We start from the raw sequence: 24,954 nt of genomic DNA, 5'->3' as shown, positions 1-24,954 counted from the left end.
GGCCCCGAGTCTGCAGCACCCAGCACAGGCAGTGCTTCGCACCGGGCCCCGGGTCTGCAGCTCCCAGCATGGGCAGTGCCATGCACTGGGCCCCGAGTCTGCAGCTCCCAGCACGGGCAGTGCCTCGCACCGAGCCCCGAGTCTGCAGCTCCCAGCGCGGGCAGTGCCTCGGACCGAGCCCCGAGTCTGCAGCTCCCAGCGCGGGCAGTGCCTCGGACCGAGCCCCGAGTCTGCAGCTCCCAGCGCGGGCAGTGCCTCGGACCGAGCCCCGAGTCTGCAGCTCCCAGCGCGGGAAGTGCCTCGGACCGAGCCCCGAGTCTGCAGCTCCCAGCGCGGGCAGTGCCTCGCACCGAGCCCTGAGACTGCAGCACCCAGCGCGGGCAGTGCCTCGCACCGAGCCCTGAGTCTGCAGCTCCCAGCGCGGGCAGTGCCTCGCACCGGGCCCCTGAGTCTGCAGCTCCCAGCACGGGCAGTGCCTCGCACCGAGCCCTGAGTCTGCAGCTCCCAGCACGGGCAGTGCCTCGCTCCGGGGCCCCGAGTCTGCAGCTCCCAGCGCGGGCAGTGCCTCGCACCGAGCCCTGAGTCTGCAGCTCCCAGCACGGGCAGTGCCTCGGACCGAGCCCTGAGTCTGCAGCTCCCAGCACGGGCAGTGCCTCGCACCGGGGGCCCCGAGTCTGCAGCTCCCAGCACGGGCAGTGCCTCGCACCGGGCCCCTGAGTCTGCAGCTCCCAGCACGGGCAGTGCCTCGGATCGAGCCCTGAGTCTGCAGCTCCCAGCACGGGCAGTGCCTCGCACCGAGCCCTGAGTCTGCAGCTCCCAGCGCGGGCAGTGCCTCGCACCGAGCCCTGAGTCTGCAGCTCCCAGCGCGGGCAGTGCCTCGCAACGAGCCCTGAGTCTGCAGCTCCCAGCGCGGGCAGTGCCTCGGACCGAGCCCTGAGTCTGCAGCTCCCAGCGCGGGCAGTGCCTCGCACCGAGCCCTGAGTCTGCAGCTCCCAGCGCGGGCAGTGCCTCGGACCGAGCCCTGAGTCTGCAGCTCCCAGCGCGGGCAGTGCCTCGGACCGAGCCCTGAGTCTGCAGCTCCCAGCGCGGGCAGTGCCTCGCACCGGGCCCCTGAGTCTGCAGCTCCCAGCGCGGGCAGTGCCTCGCACCGAGCCCTGAGTCTGCAGCTCCCAGCACGGGCAGTGCCTCGCTCCGGGGCCCCGAGTCTGCAGCTCCCAGCGCGGGCAGTGCCTCGGACCGAGCCCTGAGTCTGCAGCTCCCAGCGCGGGCAGTGCCTCGCACCGAGCCCTGAGTCTGCAGCTCCCAGCGCGGGCAGTGCCTCGGACCGAGCCCTGAGTCTGCAGCTCCCAGCGCGGGCAGTGCCTCGGACCGAGCCCTGAGTCTGCAGCTCCCAGCGCGGGCAGTGCCTCGCACCGAGCCCTGAGTCTGCAGCTCCCAGCACGGGCAGTGCCTCGCACCGGGGCCCCGAGTCTGCAGCTCCCAGCACGGGCAGTGCCTCGCACCGGGCCCGAGTCTGCAGCTCCCAGCACGGGCAGTGCCTCGGATCGAGCCCTGAGTCTGCAGCTCCCAGCACGGGCAGTGCCTCGCACCGAGCCCTGAGTGTGCAGCTCCCAGCGCGGGCAGTGCCTCGGACCGAGCCCTGAGTCTGCAGCTCCCAGCGCGGGCAGTGCCTCGGACCGAGCCCTGAGTCTGCAGCTCCCAGCGCGGGCAGTGCCTCGGACCGAGCCCTGAGTCTGCAGCTCCCAGCGCGGGCAGTGCCTCGCACCGAGCCCTGAGTCTGCAGCTCCCAGCGCGGGCAGTGCCTCGCACCGAGCCCTGAGTCTGCAGCACCCAGCGCGGGCAGTGCCTCGGACCGAGCCCTGAGTCTGCAGCTCCCAGCGCGGGCAGTGCCTCGCACCGAGCCCTGAGTCTGCAGCTCCCAGCACGGGCAGTGCCTCGCTCCGGGGCCCCGAGTCTGCAGCTCCCAGCGCGGGCAGTGCCTCGCACCGAGCCCTGAGTCTGCAGCTCCCAGCGCGGGCAGTGCCTCGCACCGAGCCCTGAGTCTGCAGCTCCCAGCGCGGGCAGTGCCTCGGACCGAGCCCTGAGTCTGCAGCTCCCAGCACGGGCAGTGCCTCGCACCGAGCCCTGAGTCTGCAGCTCCCAGCGCGGGCAGTGCCTCGCTCCGGGGCCCCGAGTCTGCAGCTCCCAGCGCGGGCAGTGCCTCGCACCGAGCCCTGAGTCTGCAGCTCCCAGCGCGGGCAGTGCCTCGCACCGAGCCCTGAGTCTGCAGCTCCCAGCGCGGGCAGTGCCTCGCACCGAGCCCTGAGTCTGCAGCTCCCAGCGCGGGCAGTGCCTCGCACCGAGCCCTGAGTCTGCAGCTCCCAGCGCGGGCAGTGCCTCGGACCGAGCCCTGAGTCTGCAGCTCCCAGCGCGGGCAGTGCCTCGGACCGAGCCCTGAGTCTGCAGCTCCCAGCGCGGGCAGTGCCTCGCTCCGGGGCCCCGAGTCTGCAGCTCCCAGCGCGGGTAGTGCCTCGCACCGAGCCCTGAGTCTGCAGCTCCCAGCGCGGGCAGTGCCTCGCACCGAGCCCTGAGTCTGCAGCTCCCAGCACGGGCAGTGCCTCGGACCGAGCCCTGAGTCTGCAGCTCCCAGCGCAGGCAGTGCCTCGCACCGAGCCCTGAGTCTGCAGCTCCCAGCGCGGACAGTGCCTCGCACCGAGCCCTGAGTCTGCAGCTCCCAGCGCGGGCAGTGCCTCGCTCCGGGGCCCTGAGTCTGCAGCTCCCAGCGCGGGTAGTGCCTCGCACCGAGCCCTGAGTCTGCAGCTCCCAGCGCGGGCAGTGCCTCGCACCGAGCCCTGAGTCTGCAGCTCCCAGCGCGGGCAGTGCCTCGCACCGGGGCCCCGAGTCTGCAGCTCCCAGCGCGGGCAGTGCCTCGCACCGGGCCCTGAGTCTGCAGCTCCCAGCACGGGCAGTGCCTCGGATCGAGCCCTGAGTCTGCAGCTCCCAGCACGGGCAGTGCCTCGCACCGAGCCCTGAGTGTGCAGCTCCCAGCGCGGGCAGTGCCTCGCACCGAGCCCTGAGTCTGCAGCTCCCAGCGCGGGCAGTGCCTCGCACCGAGCCCTGAGTCTGCAGCTCCCAGCGCGGGCAGTGCCTCGGACCGAGCCCTGAGTCTGCAGCTCCCAGCGCGGGCAGTGCCTCGGACCGAGCCCTGAGTCTGCAGCTCCCAGCGCGGGCAGTGCCTCGGACCGAGCCCTGAGTCTGCAGCTCCCAGCGCGGGCAGTGCCTCGGACCGAGCCCTGAGTCTGCAGCTCCCAGCGCGGGCAGTGCCTCGGACCGAGCCCTGAGTCTGCAGCTCCCAGCGCGGGCAGTGCCTCGCACCGAGCCCTGAGTCTGCAGCTCCCAGCGCGGGCAGTGCCTCGCACCGAGCCCTGAGTCTGCAGCTCCCAGCGCGGGCAGTGCCTCGGACCGAGCCCTGAGTCTGCAGCTCCCAGCGCGGGCAGTGCCTCGCACCGAGCCCTGAGTCTGCAGCTCCCAGCACGGGCAGTGCCTCGCTCCGGGGCCCCGAGTCTGCAGCTCCCAGCGCGGGCAGTGCCTCGCACCGAGCCCTGAGTCTGCAGCTCCCAGCGCGGGCAGTGCCTCGCACCGAGCCCTGAGTCTGCAGCTCCCAGCACGGGCAGTGCCTCGGACCGAGCCCTGAGTCTGCAGCTCCCAGCACGGGCAGTGCCTCGCACCGAGCCCTGAGTCTGCAGCTCCCAGCGCGGGCAGTGCCTCGCTCCGGGGCCCCGAGTCTGCAGCTCCCAGCGCGGGCAGTGCCTCGCACCGAGCCTGAGTCTGCAGCTCCCAGCGCGGGCAGTGCCTCGCACCGAGCCCTGAGTCTGCAGCTCCCAGCGCGGGCAGTGCCTCGCACCGAGCCCTGAGTCTGCAGCTCCCAGCGCGGGCAGTGCCTCGCACCGAGCCCTGAGTCTGCAGCTCCCAGCGCGGGCAGTGCCTCGGACCGAGCCCTGAGTCTGCAGCTCCCAGTGCGGGCAGTGCCTCGGACCGAGCCCTGAGTCTGCAGCTCCCAGCGCGGGCAGTGCCTCGCTCCGGGGCCCCGAGTCTGCAGCTCCCAGCGCGGGTAGTGCCTCGCACCGAGCCCTGAGTCTGCAGCTCCCAGCGCGGGCAGTGCCTCGCACCGAGCCCTGAGTCTGCAGCTCCCAGCACGGGCAGTGCCTCGGACCGAGCCCTGAGTCTGCAGCTCCCAGCGCAGGCAGTGCCTCGCACCGAGCCCTGAGTCTGCAGCTCCCAGCGCGGGCAGTGCCTCGCACCGAGCCCTGAGTCTGCAGCTCCCAGCGCGGGCAGTGCCTCGCACCGAGCCCTGAGTCTGCAGCTCCCAGCGCGGGCAGTGCCTCGCTCCGGGGCCCTGAGTCTGCAGCTCCCAGCGCGGGCAGTGCCTCGCACCGAGCCCTGAGTCTGCAGCTCCCAGCGCGGGCAGTGCCTCGCACCGAGCCCTGAGTCTGCAGCTCCCAGCGCGGGCAGTGCCTCGCACCGAGCCCTGAGTCTGCAGCTCCCAGCACGGGCAGTGCCTCGGACCGAGCCCTGAGTCTGCAGCTCCCAGCACGGGCAGTGCCTCGGACCGAGCCCTGAGTCTGCAGCTCCCAGCGCAGGCAGTGCCTCGCACCGAGCCCTGAGTCTGCAGCTCCCAGCACGGGCAGTGCCTCGCTCCGGGGCCCCGAGTCTGCAGCTCCCAGCGCGGGCAGTGCCTCGCACCGAGCCCTGAGTCTGCAGCTCCCAGCGCGGGCAGTGCCTCGCACCGAGCCCTGAGTCTGCAGCTCCCAGCGCGGGCAGTGCCTCGCTCCGGGGCCCCGAGTCTGCAGCTCCCAGCGCGGGCAGTGCCTCGCACCGAGCCCTGAGTCTGCAGCACCCAGCGCGGGCAGTGCCTCAGACCGAGCCCTGAGTCTGCAGCACCCAGCGCGGGCAGTGCCTCGCACCGAGCCCCGAGTCTGCAGCTCCCAGCGCGGGCAGTGCCTCGCACCGAGCCCCGAGTCTGCAGCTCCCAGCGCGGGCAGTGCCTCGCACCGGGGCCCCGAGTCTGCAGCTCCCAGCGCGGGCAGTGCCTCGCACCGAGCCCTGAGTCTGCAGCTCCCAGCGCGGGCAGTGCCTCGCACCGAGCCCTGAGTCTGCAGCACCCAGCGCGGGCAGTGCCTCGGACCGAGCCCTGAGTCTGCAGCTCCCAGCGCGGGCAGTGCCTCGCACCGAGCCCTGAGTCTGCAGCTCCCAGCGCGGGCAGTGCCTCGCACCGGGCCCTGAGTCTGCAGCTCCCAGCGCGGGCAGTGCCTCGCACCGGGCCCTGAGTCTGCAGCTCCCAGCGCGGGCAGTGCCTCGCACCGGGCCCTGAGTCTGCAGCTCCCAGCGCGGGCAGTGCCTCGGACCGAGCCCTGAGTCTGCAGCTCCCAGCGCGGGCAGTGCCTCACACCGAGCCCTGAGTCAGCAGCTCCCAGCGCGGGCAGTGCCTCGGACCGAGCCCTGAGTCTGCAGCTCCCAGCGCGGGCAGTGCCTCGCACCGAGCCCTGAGTCTGCAGCTCCCAGCGCGGGCAGTGCCTCGCACCGAGCCCCGAGTCTGCAGCTCCCAGCGCGGGCAGTGCCTCGCACCGAGCCCCGAGTCTGCAGCTCCCAGCGCGGGCAGTGCCTCGCACCGGGCCCTGAGTCTGCAGCTCCCAGCGCGGGCAGTGCCTCGCACCGCGCCCTGAGTCTGCAGCTCCCAGCGCGGGCAGTGCCTCGGACCGAGCCCTGAGTCTGCAGCTCCCAGCGCGGGCAGTGCCTCGCACCGAGCCCTGAGTCAGCAGCTCCCAGCGCGGGCAGTGCCTCGGACCGAGCCCTGAGTCTGCAGCTCCCAGCGCGGGCAGTGCCTCGCACCGAGCCCCGAGTCTGCAGCTCCCAGCGCGGGCAGTGCCTCGCACCGAGCCCCGAGTCTGCAGCTCCCAGCGCGGGCAGTGCCTCGCACCGAGCCCCGAGTCTGCAGCTCCCAGCGCGGGCAGTGCCTCGCACCGAGCCCCGAGTCTGCAGCTCCCAGCGTGGGCAGTGCCTCGCACCGAGCCCCGAGTCTGCAGCTCCCAGCGCGGGCAGTGCCTCGCACCGAGCCCCGAGTCTGCAGCTCCCAGCGCGGGCAGTGCCTCGCACCGGGCCCCGAGTCTGCAGCTCCCAGCGCGGGCAGTGCCTCGCACCGGGCCCTGAGTCTGCAGCTCCCAGCGCGGGCAGTGCCTCGGACCGAGCCCTGAGTCTGCAGCTCCCAGCGCGGGCAGTGCCTCGCACCGAGCCCTGAGTCTGCAGCTCCCAGCGCGGGCAGTGCCTCGCACCGAGCCCTGAGTCTGCAGCTCCCAGCGCGGGCAGTGCCTCGCACCGAGCCCTGAGTCTGCAGCTCCCAGCGCGGGCAGTGCCTCGCTCCGGGGCCCCGAGTCTGCAGCTCCCAGCGCGGGCAGTGCCTCGCACCGAGCCCTGAGTCTGCAGCTCCCAGCACGGGCAGTGCCTCGCACCGGGCCCTGAGTCTGCAGCTCCCAGCACGGGCAGTGCCACGCACCGGGGGCCCCGAGTCTGCAGCTCCCAGCGCGGGCAGTGCCTCGCTCGGGGGCCCCGAGTCTGCAGCTCCCAGCGCGGGCAGTGCCTCGGACCGAGCCCTGAGTCTGCAGCTCCCAGCACGGGCAGTGCCTCGCTCCGGGGCCCCGAGTCTGCAGCTCCCAGCGCGGGCAGTGCCTCGCACCGAGCCCTGAGTCTGCAGCTCCCAGCGCGGGCAGTGCCTCGCACCGAGCCCTGAGTCTGCAGCTCCCAGCGCGGGCAGTGCCTCGCTCCGGGGCCCCGAGTCTGCAGCTCCCAGCGCGGGCAGTGCCTCGCACCGAGCCCTGAGTCTGCAGCTCCCAGCGCGGGCAGTGCCTCGCACCGAGCCCTGAGTCTGCAGCACCCAGCGCGGGCAGTGCCTCAGACCGAGCCCTGAGTCTGCAGCACCCAGCGCGGGCAGTGCCTCGCACCGAGCCCCGAGTCTGCAGCTCCCAGCGCGGGCAGTGCCTCGCACCGGGGCCCCGAGTCTGCAGCTCCCAGCGCGGGCAGTGCCTCGCACCGAGCCCTGAGTCTGCAGCTCCCAGCGCGGGCAGTGCCTCGCACCGAGCCCTGAGTCTGCAGCACCCAGCGCGGGCAGTGCCTCGGACCGAGCCCTGAGTCTGCAGCTCCCAGCGCGGGCAGTGCCTCGCACCGAGCCCTGAGTCTGCAGCTCCCAGCGCGGGCAGTGCCTCGCACCGGGCCCTGAGTCTGCAGCTCCCAGCGCGGGCAGTGCCTCGCACCGGGCCCTGAGTCTGCAGCTCCCAGCGCGGGCAGTGCCTCGGACCGAGCCCTGAGTCTGCAGCTCCCAGCGCGGGCAGTGCCTCGCACCGAGCCCTGAGTCTGCAGCTCCCAGCGCGGGCAGTGCCTCGGACCGAGCCCTGAGTCTGCAGCTCCCAGCGCGGGCAGTGCCTCGCACCGAGCCCTGAGTCTGCAGCTCCCAGCGCGGGCAGTGCCTCGCTCGGGGCCCCGAGTCTGCAGCACCCAGCGCGGGCAGTGCCTCGCACCGAGCCCCGAGTCTGCAGCTCCCAGCGTGGGCAGTGCCTCGCACCGAGCCCCGAGTCTGCAGCTCCCAGCGCGGGCAGTGCCTCGCACCGGGCCCTGAGTCTGCAGCTCCCAGCGCGGGCAGTGCCTCGGACCGAGCCCTGAGTCTGCAGCTCCCAGCGCGGGCAGTGCCTCGCACCGAGCCCTGAGTCTGCAGCTCCCAGCGCGGGCAGTGCCTCGCACCGAGCCCTGAGTCTGCAGCTCCCAGCGCGGGCAGTGCCTCGCACCGAGCCCTGAGTCTGCAGCTCCCAGCGCGGGCAGTGCCTCGCTCCGGGGCCCCGAGTCTGCAGCTCCCAGCGCGGGCAGTGCCTCGCACCGAGCCCTGAGTCTGCAGCTCCCAGCACGGGCAGTGCCTCGCACCGGGCCCTGAGTCTGCAGCTCCCAGCACGGGCAGTGCCTCGCACCGGGGGCCCCGAGTCTGCAGCTCCCAGCGCGGGCAGTGCCTCGCTCGGGGGCCCCGAGTCTGCAGCTCCCAGCGCGGGCAGTGCCTCGGACCGAGCCCTGAGTCTGCAGCTCCCAGCGCGGGCAGTGCCTCGGACCGAGCCCTGAGTCTGCAGCTCCCAGCGCGGGCAGTGCCTCGGACCGAGTCCTGAGTCTGCAGCTCCCAGCGCGGGCAGTGCCTCGCACCGAGCCCTGAGTCTGCAGCTCCCAGCGCGGGCAGTGCCTCGCACCGAGCCCTGAGTCTGCAGCTCCCAGCGCGGGCAGTGCCTCGCACCGGGCCCTGAGTCTGCAGCTCCCAGCGCGGGCAGTGCCTCGCACCGAGCCCTGAGTCTGCAGCTCCCAGCGCGGGCAGTGCCTCGCACCGAGCCCCGAGTCTGCAGCTCCCAGCGCGGGCAGTGCCTCGCACCGGGCCCCGAGTCTGCAGCTCCCAGCGCGGGCAGTGCCTCGCACCGGGCCCCGAGTCTGCAGCTCCCAGCGCGGGCAGTGCCTCGCACCGGGCCCCGAGTCTGCAGCTCCCAGCGCGGGCAGTGCCTCGCACCGGGCCCCGAGTCTGCAGCTCCCAGCGCGGGCAGTGCCTCGCACCGGGCCCCGAGTCTGCAGCTCCCAGCGCGGGCAGTGCCTCGCACCGGGCCCCGAGTCTGCAGCTCCCAGCGCGGGCAGTGCCTCGCACCGGGCCCCTGAGTCTGCAGCTCCCAGCGCGGGCAGTGCCTCGCACCGGGCCCCTGAGTCTGCAGCTCCCAGCGCGGGCAGTGCCTCGGACCGAGCCCTGAGTCTGCAGCTCCCAGCGCGGGCAGTGCCTCGCACCGAGCCCGTGAGTCTGCAGCTCCCAGCGCGGGCAGTGCCTCGCACCGGGCCCCGAGTCTGCAGCTCCCAGCGCGGGCAGTGCCTCGCACCGGGCCCCTGAGTCTGCAGCTCCCAGCGCGGGCAGTGCCTCGCACCGGGGCCCCGAGTCTGCAGCTCCCAGCGCGGGCAGTGCCTCGCACCGGGGCCCCGAGTCTGCAGCTCCCAGCGCGGGCAGTGCCTCGCACCGGGGCCCCGAGTCTGCAGCTCCCAGCGCGGGCAGTGCCTCGCACCGGGGCCCCGAGTCTGCAGCTCCCAGCGCGGGCAGTGCCTCGCACCGGGCCCTGAGTCTGCAGCTCCCAGCGCGGGCAGTGCCTCGCACCGAGCCCCGAGTCTGCAGCTCCCAGCGCGGGCAGTGCCTCGCACCGAGCCCCGAGTCTGCAGCTCCCAGCGCGGGCAGTGCCTCGCACCGAGCCCCGAGTCTGCAGCTCCCAGCGCGGGCAGTGCCTCGCACCGGGCCCCGAGTCTGCAGCTCCCAGCGCGGGCAGTGCCTCGCACCGGGCCCCTGAGTCTGCAGCTCCCAGCGCGGGCAGTGCCTCGCACCGGGCCCCTGAGTCTGCAGCTCCCAGCGCGGGCAGTGCCTCGCACCGAGCCCGTGAGTCTGCAGCTCCCAGCGCGGGCAGTGCCTCGCACCGAGCCCGTGAGTCTGCAGCTCCCAGCGCGGGCAGTGCCTCGCACCGAGCCCGTGAGTCTGCAGCTCCCAGCGCGGGCAGTGCCTCGCACCGGGCCCCGAGTCTGCAGCTCCCAGCGCGGGCAGTGCCTCGCACCGGGCCCCGAGTCTGCAGCTCCCAGCGCGGGCAGTGCCTCGCACCGGGCCCCTGAGTCTGCAGCTCCCAGCGCGGGCAGTGCCTCGCACCGGGCCCCTGAGTCTGCAGCTCCCAGCGCGGGCAGTGCCTCGCACCGGGGCCCCGAGTCTGCAGCTCCCAGCCCGGGCAGTGCCGCGCACCGGGGCCCCGAGTCTGCAGCTCCCAGCGCGGGCAGTGCCTCGCACCGGGGCCCCGAGTCTGCAGCTCCCAGCGCGGGCAGTGCCTCGCACCGGGGCCCCGAGTCTGCAGCTCCCAGCGCGGGCAGTGCCTCGCACCGGGGCCCCGAGTCTGCAGCTCCCAGCGCGGGCAGTGCCTCGCACCGGGGCCCCGAGTCTGCAGCTCCCAGCGCGGGCAGTGCCTCGCACCGGGGCCCCGAGTCTGCAGCTCCCAGCACGGGCAGTGCCTCGCACCTGGGCCCCGAGTCTGCAGCTCCCAGTACGGGCAGTGCCGGGCAGCAGGCCCCGAGTCTGCAGCTCCCAGTACGGGCAGTGTCGTGCACTGGGCCCCAAGTCTGCAGCTCCCAGCACGGGCAGTGCCGCGAGTCTGCAGCTCCCAGCACGGGCAGTGCCGGGCAGCAGGCCCCGAGTCTGCAGCTCCCAGCACGGGCTGTGCCGGGCAGCAGGCCCCGAGTCTGCAGCTCCCAGCACGGGCTGTGCCGCGCAGCAGGCCCCGAGTCTGCAGCTCCCAGCACGGGCAGTTCCGCGCACCGGGCCCCTGAGTCTGCAGCTCCCAGCGCGGGCAGTGCCTCGCACCGAGCCCGTGAGTCTGCAGCTCCCAGCGCGGGCAGTGCCTCGCACCGGTGCCCCGAGTCTGCAGCTCCCAGCGCGGGCAGTGCCTCGCACCGGGGCCCCGAGTCTGCAGCTCCCAGCACGGGCAGTGCCTCGCACCGGGGCCCCGAGTCTGCAGCTCCCAGTACGGGCAGTGCCGGGCAGCAGGCCCCGAGTCTGCAGCTCCCAGTACGGGCAGTGCCGTGCACTGGGCCCCAAGTCTGCAGCTCCCAGCACGGGCAGTGCCGCGAGTCTGCAGCTCCCAGCACGGGCAGTGCCGGGCAGCAGGCCCCGAGTCTGCAGCTCCCAGCACGGGCTGTGCCGGGCAGCAGGCCCCGAGTCTGCAGCTCCCAGCACGGGCTGTGCCGCGCAGCAGGCCCCGAGTCTGCAGCTCCCAGCACGGGCAGTTCCGCGCACCGGGCCCTGAGTCTGATCAATCACTGTCCCAGCACAAACAGCGACTGACTGACCCAAACGGAACTGCTGTAGGTCCAGAACCTGCACCCCAAACGCAGCACCAGGAGCGGGCACTTAAGGGCAGGAAAGTGGTTAGTGTGGGAGGCCAGAGCCTAGAGAACCCCCTGGACCCAGCGTGCCCACCTCACCCACGCTGGCAGCGGCACTGGCCTCCACAGAGCCTCGCCACACAGATCGCAGCCCTGCTAACTCACCTGGTGTTCGCCTTCTGGATCAGTTTTCCCCACTTCTCCTGCAGGTCTGAGAGGCCCCCGCTCGCCCACTGTCCGTTTGTCCTGGCAGCATGCTCACGGGGCAGCCGTCTGTCCTGCAGGACACACTCCACTCGGGGTCTCCGCTCCTCCAGAAGCCGTTTCAGGAGCTGTTTGGGAATCAGGGCATGGGGTGATGGTGGCGCTGTCCTCATGGCGAACCCAAGGGAATCTCCTCCACAGCCTAGGCGCGTCCTGGCCCTCAGCCTCCACTCTGCACAGCACCATGCACGCAGAGGACCAACCCACTACACCCCCCAGCAGGGCCAGCTGCAAGCAGCAGTCCGGGGCCGGGGGGGGGGAGGGGCAGACAGACTGCAGGCAAGGCAGAAGCAGTGAGAGGAGGGCCATGGCAAGCGCTGCAGCATGGTTGGGGGGCGGTGCCTGCCCCAGCCCCCAGGGCACAGAGGCTGTTCAGCATCCATCAGGCATTAGCCTCCAGCAGGAGCAGCTGCCGAGGCTCGAAGGGCTCACTCCTGATGTGCTGCCCAGCACTGGGCCATGGGCTGTACACGGTGCCTCCTTTTCATGCCCTGCCTAGCGAGAGGAGCAGGCAGTACCCATCCTGCAGGCGGGCCGTGCTCAGCCACACACAGCCGGGATGCCATGTCCTGGCAGCTGCCCCAGGACCCAGCAGGCACTGTCCACCTCTCCAGAAACCCCTGGGAGGGACCCCAGGGGCTCGCTCACCTTCTGCTCCTGCAGCTGGGCTTTCAGCACCTTCACTTCAGATGAAGGGGGCTTCTGGTTGGCAACCAGGTCCTCCATGTCAGCCACCCAGGTCAGCAGTGTCTCCAAAGTGTCCTGGGCCTGCGCCCCACTCGGCGAGCCCTCTGGGAGCGTGATGGCCTGCAGAGCACCCTGAGGAGGAGAGGTGAGAACCTGGGGGCTGCTGGCTGGTTATCATGGGCAGGATGCAGCCCAGTGCTACGTTAGCCCCATGGCACCAACGCTCCCGGTGAACAGCAGTCCCAGCCCTGGGCACCCCGTCACTTTCAGCAGCATCCTACCCCCTGCCCCATGGTAACTGCAGTGCCAGGCACATGCGGGGCTGTCATAAACAGATAGCTAAGGGTTAATGTCTCTTTCACCTGAAACACCTGACCAGAGAACCAATCAGGAAACCGGATTTTTTCAACTTTGGGTGGAGGGAATTGTGTGTCTGAGTCTTTTGTCTGTCTGCCTGCTTTCTCTGAGCTTTGGAGAAGTAGCTCTGTTTTCTAATCTTCTGTTTCTAAGTGTAAGGACAAAGAGATCAGATAGTAAGTTATATGGTTTCTTTTCTTTGGTATTTGCATGAATATAAGTGCTGGAGTGCTTTGATTTGTATTCTTTTTGAATAAGGCTGTTTATTCAATATTCTTTTAAGCAATCGACCCTGTGTTATATCATCTTAATACAGAGAGCACATTTGTATGTATTTTTCTTTCTTTTTATATAAAGCTTTCTTTTAAGACCTGTTGAAGTTTTCTTTACTTCAGGGAAATTGAGTCTGTACTCACCAGGGAATTGGTGGGAGGAAGAAATCAGGGGAGATCGGTGTGTGTTGAATTGGCTAGCCTGATTTTGCATTCCCTGTGGGGGGAATAGGAAAGTACTTTTTGTTTCCAGGATCGGGAACAGAGAGGGGGGAGTCTCTGTGTAGTTTCACAGAGCTTGTGTCTGGGTATCTCTCCAGGAGCACCTGGAGGGGGGAAGGGGAAAAGGATTATTTCCCTTTGTTGTGAGACTCAAGGGATTTGGGTCTTGGGGTCCCCAGGGAAGGTTTTTCAGGGGGACCAGAGTGCCCCAAAACACTCTAATTTTTTGGGTGGTGGCAGCAGGTACCAGGTCCAAGCTGGTAACTAAGCTTGGAGGTTTTCATACTAACCCCCATATTTTGGACGCTAAGGTCCAAATCTGGGACTAAGGTTATGATAGGGGCCAGCCCTCCCCTCACCCCACTTATCGGGGTCATTGCTCACCCTCGGGGCAGCTGGTACCTTTCTGCTGAGCACGGCCCACTGCTCCCGCGAGCTGCCCAGTTGGCAGGCAGGGACCCATTGCCCTGGAGCTGGCGAAGAGTCAGTCACAGAACAGCTGCTTTACATCCCCTGGACCAGGCCCCAGGGACTCCGACCCTCTGCTTCCAGCCTTGCACAGCAGCTGGGAGAGCGAGGCAGAGACCTCACGCACCACGACTGCTGCCTCTGCTGAGAGCCAGCGGCTTCCTGGGCAAAGCCGGGGCGCAAGGCGATCCCCCCTCCTGCTTGTTGCTGGGAAGCAGCAGCCACGGCCCAGCCCTGTCTGGGCACAGGGATGAACTGAGCTCCCTGGGGGCTCAGAGGAGGGGCGGGTGTGTGGGGCAGTGGGAATGTTGTGCTGTGTCTGTGAATGCTGAGTGGGGAGTATTGACCTGGGAAGGGTGCAGGGGAGTTGTGCTGGGACGGCCTTGGGGAAGGGAGGACACCTGAGCATGTAACAGAGAACCCAGGAGGAGGGTTGGAGGCCAGGTAACACCTCTGCCCAGGACACTGGACAAAGGACACAAAGGCAGGAGGAGGAGGCGGGGGGGGGCGGGGGAGGCTGAGTGAGAGGCTGGAGAGAGTTTTAGTTTGAAGCTGGCTGGGAAATGGAGAGGGGCCCCAACGGGGATTGGGCTTCCCAACAGGGCTGTGGCCTTCCTGAGGGCCCCGGATGGACCTAACTAAAAGGGGTCTTGCTGTCTGTACCTGCAAGACCTGTCTTGGACTGTGTTCCTGGCATCCAAATAAACCTGCTTTACCGGCTGGCTGAGAGTCCCGGTGAATCGCAGGAAGCCGGGGGTGCAGGGCCCTGACTCCCCCACACTCTGTGACCGGTGCCACATCCCTGGGAGCTCTCCCTACAGGTTGCATCCAGAGAGGCTCTCACACCATTTGGCCAGGGGCCACTGCATGGCCTGGGCATGAGGTAGGAGGGATTTGCTGGCCCGCTCAGATGAAATGCAGGAGCAAGAAGCCAGAGAGACACAGACAGAAACCAGGTTCCACAACCCAACTCTGAGCTCCAGTGCAGGGCGCTCGGGCTGTGCCTGAGACGGGCTGGAGCCAGGACAGCCCTGGGTGCCAATGTCTCCTGTGAAAGGAGCACTACTGTTCACTGTATCAGGGGAGCCCTGTTAGTCTGGATCTGTAAAAGCAGCAGAGAGTCCTGTGGCACCTTATAGACTAACAGACCTTTCGTGGGTGAATACCCACTTCGTTGGTTCACTGCGAACATGGTCCCTGCTCAGCACCCAAACCACAGCACAAGCCACAAGAAACAGCCAGGCCAGCCCAGCCCTGCCCCCATAATGCACCCACTCAGCCCAACCAGCCTGGCCCCCCCAAACACCTGCCCGGCCAGCCCATCCCAGCCCCCATAATGCACCCACTCAGCCCAACCAGCCTGGCCCCCCCAAACACCTGCCCGGCCTGGCCCGGCCCAGCCCCCATAATGCACCCACTCAGCCCAACCAGCCTGGCCCCCCCAAACACCTGCCCGGCCTGGCCCGGCCCAGCCCCCATAATGCACCCACTCAGCCCAACCAGCCTGGCCCCCCCAAACACCTGCCCGGCCTGGCCCGGCCCAGCCCCCATAATGCGCTCACCTGGCATTGGAATCCACCCACCCAATGCACCTGCCTGGCCCAGCCCCCCAAAGCACCGACCTGGTCCAGCCCAGCCCTCCCCCACCCCCCCAAGCACCCACCTGGCCCAGCCCATCCCCCCCAAAGCACCTGCCCAGCCCCCCTAATTCAACCTGCCCAGCACCAGAGCCTGCCTGGCCTGGCCCCCCCAAAGTACCTGCCCAGCCTGGCCTGGCCCATTCCCCATAATGTGCCCACCTGGCACTGGAACCCACCCACCTGGCCCCCCAAATGCACCCACCTGGCCCAGCCCCCCAAAAGCACCTGCCCAGCCCCCCTATTCAACCTGCCCAGCATGAGAGCCTGCCTGGCCGGCTCCCACAAAGCACCGGCCTAGCACCAGAGCAGGCCCGGCATGGTCCCGTAATGCACCCTCCCAGTACCACAGCCTGGCCCTCCTCACACACCTGCCCAGCACGGGGGCCCAGCCTGGCCTGGTGCCCCTGAGTCACACCTGCCTGGCACCACAGCCCAGCCATGAGAGCAGAACCTGCTCGGAGCCAGCCACGCCAGGCTGTCAGGGACGCTCTGAAATGGTCCAGCAGCTGGAGATCACTGGGACACCCTCCCCCCACCCCCAAAGACTCGGGCCCTGTGCAGGCAGTGGGGCCATGGGGTGTTACTTGAGCCTGAAGCACCCCCCCGCACCGCTGGTGGGCTCCCCACCCCACCGGATAAAGGCCAGGACTCCGGGCCTGCTGGGGGGAATCCCACAAACAAACAGCTCCTGGGCAGCGAGCCCCCTGCAGCCACACCAGCCCCAGTCTGGGGGGATCCAAGAGGCTGGCACCCGTTATTAACCTCCGTCCACTCCCCGGCACACTCCGTCAGCACCTTCACCGTCCTGGTGACAACGGGCTCCCCGCCCGGGTACTCGGTCACCTCCACGATCTCCGTCACGATGGTCTCCGTCACCTCGGTCACCTCGGTCACCTCCCTGGTGCTGACGGGCTTCCAGGCCCAGCTGCTGCCCGAGTCCCTGTGGGGGGCTCCTCTCGGGGGGGTCCAGGTGGCCCCAGCTGCCTCCAGCTGGGCTTTGAGGGAGTTGCAGCCCCTGCTCCCGTTCTGTACCTTGACCTCCATGTTGTTCTGCTTGGGCAGGGGGCTGCTCGGCTGGCTCTTAGCCGAGCCTAGGCTCAGGCTCCAGCCGTTCTCGATCACCACCGGGTTCAGGGGTGACTTGTCGGGGGCCCCGGCTCTGGCGTCACAGTTGTTCCTCCCCACCGGGTGCTCGGGGCCAAGCCCCACGTCCTTCAGGAAGTCCTCAGGTTTCTGGCTCTTGTCTCCCAGGCAGCTGGGCCTGCCCAGCACGTTCCCCATGGCCAAAGGGTAGCACAGAGCCAGCCGGCCAGGGGCCAAAAGCTCAGCCCTGCTGCTCAGAGTCAGCCTAAAACAAACGAGGGGCAGCCACGTTACTGGCCACTCGAGACATGTCAGCAGGCACCTGGGGACCTGTGTCCCGCCTGCATCTCACCTGCGGGCCCAGGTGCCCAGTGTGGGCTGTTCCCACCCCCCAGGAACCCACCTCAGGAGCCGCCTGCTGCTGTGGCGCTGAGGCTGCCTGGCATGAGAGGGGCCCAAACTGAGGCCCATCCTGCCACCCCGGGCACAGCCCCCAACATGGGGGTTTCAGCCCTTCCAGCAGGTCCCTTTGTTTCCTGCCCAAGTTCCTGCCATGGGGGCAGTTCAGCTCCCAGAGCCCGGGCAAGCATCTGAGCCGGCACCGGGCTGCGAAGGGCTGACCTCCCGGTGAGGTGCCTGAGGCAGAGCAGGGCGAGGAAACAGGGTTAGGGAGAGGGGACAACAGGGCGCAGAGGGATTTCCAGGGCTGCCAACTCCAGGCTTTGCCCCAGGCCACCTCTGGGCTGGCAGGGCATTCCCGGGACCTGTGTGGCGAGCGATGCCAGTGCTTAGGGGGCTTGTCTCGCTAACGAGAATGTAAATGAAGGGGAATGAGGGAGGCAGCACAGGGCACCAGGCAGATGGGCAGCTGCTTCCAACTGGCATCGCTTTGTACCATTGGATTAACTCCTGGGCAAGCTGGAGCCGGGAGAAAAGAGCCATCTGTCTGCAGCGCCATGACAAAGGCAGCACTGGGGGGGTCTGAAAGGGGCAAGCTGCTAGAGACAGTGGGGCTGGCGAACCATCCGTCACTGAAACACCCACACTCCAGACAGGAGTCAGACAGCCGTCCCCATTCTGCGTTCAGCCAGCCACAGCCCATAAATCTCAGCATCACCCAGACATGGCCCCTCCATCCCTGCGCAACCCCCCAGCCTCACCAGCTGCACCGCGCATCCGTCACTCAGACACCAGGGCTCAACATGTCCCCCAGACATGGAACGCCTGCCACCCCCCACCACGGAGCCCCTGCCACCAGACACCAACCTGCTGCTGAAACCCCCCCACCTTCCCCAGCAGTCACCCATGGGCGGCGTCCTGCACCACACACATACCCGCAGGCAGAGTCCCTACACACACACACACACACACACACACACACACACACACACACACACACACACACACACGAGTCCCTACACCCTGCAACACACTACCCTGTGAGTTGGAGCCCATATATCCTACTCGCCCACACACACACATGGGAACTCCCACACCCTGCAACCAATAACCCCCCTGGAGTAAATCAGCACCTGCACTAGACCCCTACCTATGGAACGCAAAGTCTGCCCCCATGGGAGTCATACAGGAGCCACCGGCACCCTGCGACTGACACACGCACACACACACACTGACACACACTGACACACACACACACACACACACTCTCTGACGCACACACACACACACACCCCAACATGCACACACCCCAATACACACACACACAGAGATACATGCACGCACACACACCAACACACACCAATGCACACGCACATACTGACACACACACACTGACACACACACACACCGATGCACACACACACACACTGACATCCACCCACCCACCCTGATGCACACACACACTGACACACGCGCACACTGACACATGCGCACACACCCTGACACACACACACACCAAGATGTACACACACCAACGCATGCACACACTGACACACACACACTGATGCACACACACACAGATGCACTGACACACACACTGACACACACACACTGACACGCATGCACACACCAAGATGCACACACACCAATGCACGCACACATTGACACACACACACACTGATGCACACACATAGACGCACTGACACACACACACACACTGACATGCGCACACACACACACACTGACACACACACAGGAACTACCTACCCAGCTCTAGTCATCTCTGAAAGGAGCCGCTCACCCACCCAGCTCCTCTCCCTGCACCCACCATGCCCTGGCGCTCAGCCAGCCACACCCTGCCACCCTGGCAGGAGCCGCCAGGCCCTGAGCTGTGTCCGGGGGCAGAGGAGGGAGGTTAGAGCAGGTGGCTTGGGGCCCAGGACGCCTGGGTTCTGTCTCGCCAGCGTGGGTCAGTCATTCCCTGTGCTGGGCACAGGTTCTCCAGCTGGTGGGAGGAGAATGAGACTTACCCTCGGTAAGGTGCCCTGAGCACCGCGGGCCAAAGGCTGGTACAGGGAGAAAGTCAAACGGCTCATTCCAGCGTGTGACAGACCCATGGGCAGCCTGTGGCCTGGGACAGGCCCGAAGCGAGGAACAAGCTGGCGAGTCAGTCGCTGCTCTCTCTGCAGCGTCCGGCCAGCCGTGGGCATGCCGTGGGCTCCTGCGGCCTGGCCTCGGGGCTGCCGCGTGAGGCTGGCAGGGCCGGGCCCGCCGCGCAGGGCGGAAGTGTGAGCACCGACTCCAGCAGAGACTTGGCTGAAGTTACAGAGGCAGCGACATTGCCTGGGCTGCCTGCACTGGCCTCATGCAAACCTGGTGGTGCCGGGGGGCCTTTTGTGCCACTTCAAAGGCACTTGGCTGGCGTCTGCGTCCCGCGCTGGCCAAGTTCCTCCAGTGGGGTCTTCTCAGCCTGTTTCGGCGCAGGCTGCTGGGAAGGGCCCAGCGAGCCCCTGAGGACAGCCCGGCCCTGCTCCTCTCTTCACACGCTTGCTGGTGGCTTGGAGCTGTCACTCTGCGTTGCAGACACCGAGCTGGAGCTCGCCATGGGGACAGGGCGGAGAGGGGCTGCTGCCAAACCAACCTTCCCGAGCCTCCACCCTCGCGCTGCCCAGGGCCGGGCCTGCAGGAATCCTGGTGCCAGGCCCCGATGCCCGCCCTGCTGCCCGGGGCAGGTAGCAAAGTGCTGGCCGGGCCGGAGGAGAGGGTGGCCTCGCTCTGCAAGCATGGAAGACCCTCCCTCGCCACCTCCCCTCCCCCTCTGACCCCTCTGCACACTCGCACTAATACAATAAGCCTGTCCCGTTAACTCTTTGCTCACTAATTCACAACTGGCCCTGTTACCGGGGAAACCCTCCAGGGACACTCAGCCATCCTGGGAGGGGAAGGGGGCCAGGGTTTCCCACTAATAGCCCATGGTGGAGTAGCATCTTTCCCATAGGATTGCGGCAGGGTCCTCCCCCGGGGCCAGGGCCGACCAGCCGCAGTGCAGCCTGTGCCAGCGCCCCAGCCCTAGGCCAGATGCATGAGGGCACGATTTGGTGGCACTTGGGGTGGGGCTGAGGCGTGGCTGGGATCCAGCTCACACTGACGGGGCACACGGTGGCACAGAGCCTGGAGGGGGCTGCCCGTGCTAATGGAACAGATCCGGGGTCTCTCTCACACGGCAGAGAGGTGGGCTGGGCACAGGATCTGTCCGGCTTCCTTCTGCTCCACTTGGGGAGTCCTATCCAGCAGCTCCAGTGACATGCGCCATGGCCCCCGGCTGGGCACCCTTGGCCTGCTCAGCACCATGGGATGGGAGCCCCCACATTGCCGGGACTGGGGCTCACCCCCTGCCTGCTCCTGGCTCCCTGCAGAGGGAATGTCCAAGCTGCAGGCCTGGCTGGCTAACAGGATTACAGGGGAGCCGTGGGACGCTGCCCCCGTCCCTGGCTGCCCCCAGTCCTCCTCACTCCCCCTGGGCTCTGGCGGTCTGCCAGTCAGAGATGGGCACAGCGCCCTCCCCCAGGGCTGTCACGCCAAGCACTTTCCAGTGTGGCCCGGCTCTGTGCTGGGCCGGGTGCTGCTCCTCCAGCTGCAGAGATGGGGCCCTGGCCTGAAAGCAGCTCCTGGAAAGCTCAGACCTTTCATCCAGGAGCCGCTGCCCTCTCAGTGCCAGGACCAGTGCCCTGAGTGGGGCAGTACCAGGAGCAGGATCCTCTGCCCCTCCCCGGGATGGGAGCCCCACAACCTCACTGGCTTTTGCACTGCGCACACCACACCCCACTGCAAACCCCGCTCTGATTTGCTGCCCCCTCCCTGTTCCCCCCTCTGACACAGCCCTCATTGGGGGGGAGCGGCTAATGCATTGGGCCTCGCTGCGTGGAAGGTGAGCGTGGGCTGCAGAGGGGCTGCCGAAGGGGGAGCCACCAAAGCAAACTCTGCCAGTATGATCAGGGAGTGAGGGGCTGTGAGTGCCTAGCTGCCCTTCGGACAGGTGGTTCCCAGGGAGCCCAGAGCTGATGGATGGGACTCGTTCAATTGCTCCCCCGCCCAGCGAGGGCTGTGCAGCAGAGGGGGATGGTGGGGTGGGGGCAGCAAGTCAGAGCGGGATTTGCAGTGGGGGTATTAGCATATTGTGGTGCATCCCTTGCGGCGGGCGGGTGCCTGAGCTCTCGCTGACCAGCTCTGTCCCATCCCGCGGCTCTGCAACCTGCCTGCTGCCCTGCTCCGAGCGCCCACCCAGGGGCTTGGAGCCGAGTGCCAGACAGAGCCAGCAGGCAGGACCCCTCTGTGCCTGGCCCCCACTTCCCAGACTCTGTAGCTGCTCCTCCTCCAGCCCCGGGTTCATCCACCCAATGCCCCTGCCCCCGCCAGCCACCCTGCCCCCCACCCCCTCACCCTGCCAGCCCCCACTCAAACCCTTTGCTCCGTCCCCGTGGCCCACAGGAGCTCAGGCTGAATGCCTCGAGCCCCATGTGCCGGGGGCTCGCCTGCCTGCTAGGGAGGGGCAGGCCTGTGCTCTCCTTCCCCAGGGCAGGGCAGGGCAGGGCACACTCCCCCCCCCGCCCCGGGCAGGGGGCTCCGTCCCCCCCACTCCCGGAGGCCAGGGGGGAGTCGAGCTGAGTGCAGGCGGCTGGGATCTGCGGCCTCGGATCTGGGCGTTGGGTGGGGTTTGCGGCTGGCTTTGTCTGTGCGGGGGCTGGAATGAATGGCCCTTTCAGTTTGTGCTGTCATGGATGCCGAGGGAGCCGTGTGAGGCCAGGCCGGAACAAAGGGCGGCGGGGAAGGATCCCATTCACCCCGCTGCCTGGCGGGGAGGGGCCGGCCAGGGCCGTGCTGGGCAGCTGGGCTCTCCGGCAGCCTGGCCAGAGGAGGGGGGCACGTTAACTCCCTGCACACCACATGGGGGCACAGGCTGAGCAGGGACCCGCGGGCATGGGGGGAAGTGGAGCGGAGGCTGGACAAGGACACTTGAGTCTAGGGGGTGGGGAGCTGGGCAGGGTCACCTGGGGGTACGGGCTGGGCAGGGACACAAAGGTCCAGGTGTGGGGGGAGCTTGACACGGTCACATGGGTCTGGGGCAGGGGGAGGTGACCAGGGTCACATGGGTCCAGGAGGGCAGCCCAGTAGGGACACATGGGTCTGGGGGCAGGGGAAGGTTATGCAGGGACACATGGGTCGGGGGGGAGGGCTAGGCAGGGACACATGGATGGGGGGCTGGGCAGGACACATGGGTCTGAGGGGGAGGGCTGGGCAGGGACACATGGGTCGGGGGGGAGGGCTAGGCAGGGACACATGGATGGGGGGCTGGGCAGGACACATGGGTCTGAGGGGGAGGGCTGGGCAGGGACACATGGGTCTGGGGGGAAGGGCTAGGCAGGGACACATGGATGGGGGGCTGGGCAGGACACATGGGTCTGGGGGGAAGGGCTAGGCAGGGACACATGGATGGGGGGCTGGGCAGGACACATGGGTCTGGGGAGGAGGGCTGAGCAGGGACACATGGGTCTGAGGGGAAGGGCTAGGCAGGGACACATGGATGCGGGGTCTGGGCAGGGACACATGGGTCTGGGGGGCCTGGGCAGGACACATGGGTCTGGGGGGAAGGGCTAGGCAGGGACACATGGATGCGGGGTCTGGGCAGGGACACATGGGTCTGGGGGGCCTGGGCAGGACACATGGGTCTGGGGGGGAGGGCTGGGCAGGGAGAGATGGAGGAGGGCTGGGCAGGGACACATGGGTCTGGGGGGGAGGGCTAGGCAGGGACACATGGATGGGGGGCCTGGGCAGGACACATGGGTTTGGGGGCGAGGGCTAGGCAGGGACACATGGATGGGGGACTGGGCAGGACACATGGGTCTGGGGAGGAGGGCTGAGCAGGGACACATGGGTCTGAGGGGAAGGGCTAGGCAGGGACACATGGATGGGGGGCTGGGCAGGACACATGGGTCTGAGGGGAAGGGCTAGGCAGGGACACATGGATGCGGGGTCTGGGCAGGGACACATGGGTCTGAGGGTCCTGGGCAGGACACATGGGTTTGGGGGGGAGTGCTAGATAGGGACACATGGGTGGGGGGTTGGGCAGGGACACATGGGTCTGAGGGGAAGGGCTAGGCAGGGACACATGGATGCGGGGTCTGGGCAGGGACACATGGGTCTGGGGGGCCTGGGCAGGACACATGGGTCTGGGGGGGAGGGCTGGGCAGGGAGAGATGGAGGAGGGCTGGGCAGGGACACATGGGTCTGGGGGGGAGGGCTAGGCAGGGACACATGGATGGGGGGCCTGGGCAGGACACATGGGTTTGGGGGCGAGGGCTAGGCAGGGACACATGGATGGGGGACTGGGCAGGACACATGGGTCTGGGGAGGAGGGCTGAGCAGGGACACATGGGTCTGAGGGGAAGGGCTAGGCAGGGACACATGGATGGGGGGCTGGGCAGGACACATGGGTCTGAGGGGAAGGGCTAGGCAGGGACACATGGATGCGGGGTCTGGGCAGGGACACATGGGTCTGAGGGTCCTGGGCAGGACACATGGGTTTGGGGGGGAGTGCTAGATAGGGACACATGGGTGGGGGGTTGGGCAGGGACACATGGGTCTGGGGGGAAGGGCTAGGCAGGGACACATGGATGCGGGGTCTGGGCAGGACACATGGGTCTGGGGGGGAGGGCTGGGCAGGGAGAGATGGAGGAGGGCTGGGCAGGGACACATGGGTCTGGGGGGGAGTGCTAGATAGGGACACATGGGTGGGGGGTTGGGCAGGGACACATGGGTTTGGGGGCGAGGGCTAGGCAGGGACACATGGATGGGGGGCTGGGCAGGACACATGGGTCTGGGGGGAAGGGCTAGGCAGGGACACATGGGTCTGGGGGGAAGGGCTAGGCAGGGACACATGGATGCGGGGTCTGGGCAGGGACACATGGGTCTGGGGGTCCTGGGCAGGACACATGGGTCTGGGGGGGAGGGCTAGGCAGGGACACATGGGTCTGGGGGGAAGGGCTAGGCAGGGACACATGGATGCGGGGTCTGGGCAGGGACACATGGGTCTGGGGGTCCTGGGCAGGACACATGGGTCTGGGGGGAAGGGCTAGGCAGGGAGAGATGGAGGAGGGCTGGGCAGGGACACATGGGTCGGGGGGGAGGGCTAGGCAGGGACACATGGATGGGGGGCTGGGCAGGACACATGGGTCTGAGGGGGAGGGCTGGGCAGGGACACATGGGTCTGGGGGGAAGGGCTAGGCAGGGACACATGGGTCTGGGGGGCCTGGGCAGGACACATGGGTCTGGGGGGGAGGGCTGGGCAGGGAGAGATGGAGGAGGGCTGGGCAGGGACACATGGGTCTGGGGGGGAGGGCTAGGCAGGGACACATGGATGGGGGGCTGGGCAGGACACATGGGTTTGGGGGCGAGGGCTAGGCAGGGACACATGGATGGGGGACTGGGCAGGACACATGGGTCTGGGGAGGAGGGCTGAGCAGGGACACATGGGTCTGAGGGGAAGGGCTAGGCAGGGACACATGGATGCGGGGTCTGGGCAGGGACACATGGGTCTGGGGGTCCTGGGCAGGACACATGGGTTTGGGGGAGAGTGCTAGATAGGGACACATGGGTGGCGGGTTGGGCAGGGACACATGGGTCTGGGGGGGAGGGCTAGGCAGGGACACATGGATGGGGGGCTGGGCAGAGACCATGGGTTTAGGGGGAAGGGCTGGGCAGGGACACATGGATGGGGGGCTGGGCAGGGCCCATGGGTCGGGGGCGAGGGCTAGGCAGGGACACATGGATGGGGGGCTGGGCAGAGACCATGGGTTTAGGGGGGAGGTCTGGGCAGGGACACATGGAAGGGGGGGCTGGGCTGGACACATGGATGGGGGGCTGGGCAGAGACCATGGGTTTAGGGGGGAGGGCTAGGCAGGGACAAATGGATGAGGGGTCTGGGCAGAGACCATGGGTCTGAGGGGGGAGGGCCCCCTGCCAGCGCTGCCTAGGGCGGGTAGCCAAGGGCCCAGGATGGGGCTGTGCCCGTCGCCCCCCATGCAGCCCAAGCCCAGCATGTGATGGCAGGTGGGGCTGGGCCGTGGGGCTGGGCTGGGGACAGGGCTGGGCAGGCTGAGCCCCCTCGGGCAGGGAGGCCCAAGCGCCGGCTGGATGCTGGGCAGCCCCGGGGAGCCCGGCAGGTGGAGATCCGGTGGCAGCCCTGTGGCCAGCTGGGCTCCCAGCGCGCTGCCAGGGGCTCCGGGCAGGGGGCTGCAGCTCCCGGCCCCCAGCTCGCCCCGGCTCTCACCTCTGGGCTGGGCTCTCCGTGGGGCAGGGCCGGGAGCCTCTCCTCCATGGCGTCCAGCCAGCGGCGCAGGGCGAGCAGCTGCTCCCGCACTTCCAGCCTCCAGGCCTGCCACTCACTCCTCTTCCAGTCCCTGGGCGCAAGGACAGGGCACGGGGAGCGCTATGGGGGCAGCGCCACAGGGTGCCCTGCCTCGAGCAATCTGGGCCCCTCCCCACCCCTGTCCCGCTGGGCTGCCTGGGGCCGGCCCCTCCCCACCTCCAGGGCCCCCAGCCCCATCCCCCGGGGCTCCCAC

At 68.3% G+C, this 24,954-nt stretch overlaps 1 protein-coding gene across 3 annotated transcripts in view; it reads right to left on the bottom strand.

Annotated features, from left to right (window-relative positions):
* The window catches only part of LOC115647244 (dystonin-like), a 145,772-nt gene that overhangs the window by 113,821 nt on the left and 6,997 nt on the right, over nucleotides 1-24,954 (bottom strand). For all 3 annotated transcript variants that reach the window (XM_030554119.1, XM_030554121.1, XM_030554120.1), the window contains exons 2-5: nucleotides 24,663-24,792; nucleotides 15,617-16,202; nucleotides 11,857-12,027; nucleotides 11,110-11,276 (exon numbers count right to left, since the gene is read on the bottom strand). In XM_030554119.1, the coding sequence (XP_030409979.1) occupies nucleotides 11,110-11,276; nucleotides 11,857-12,027; nucleotides 15,617-16,202; nucleotides 24,663-24,792 (1,054 nt within the window). The remainder of the gene's footprint in view (nucleotides 1-11,109; nucleotides 11,277-11,856; nucleotides 12,028-15,616; nucleotides 16,203-24,662; nucleotides 24,793-24,954) is intronic.

The sequence above is a fragment of the Gopherus evgoodei genome, chromosome 2 (genome assembly GCF_007399415.2).
Source record: "Gopherus evgoodei ecotype Sinaloan lineage chromosome 2, rGopEvg1_v1.p, whole genome shotgun sequence".
In the NCBI taxonomy this organism is placed as follows: Eukaryota; Metazoa; Chordata; order Testudines; family Testudinidae; genus Gopherus; species Gopherus evgoodei.
The sequence above is the reverse complement of the archived record's forward strand: the minus strand, read 5'-3'. Positions and strand labels throughout refer to the sequence as shown.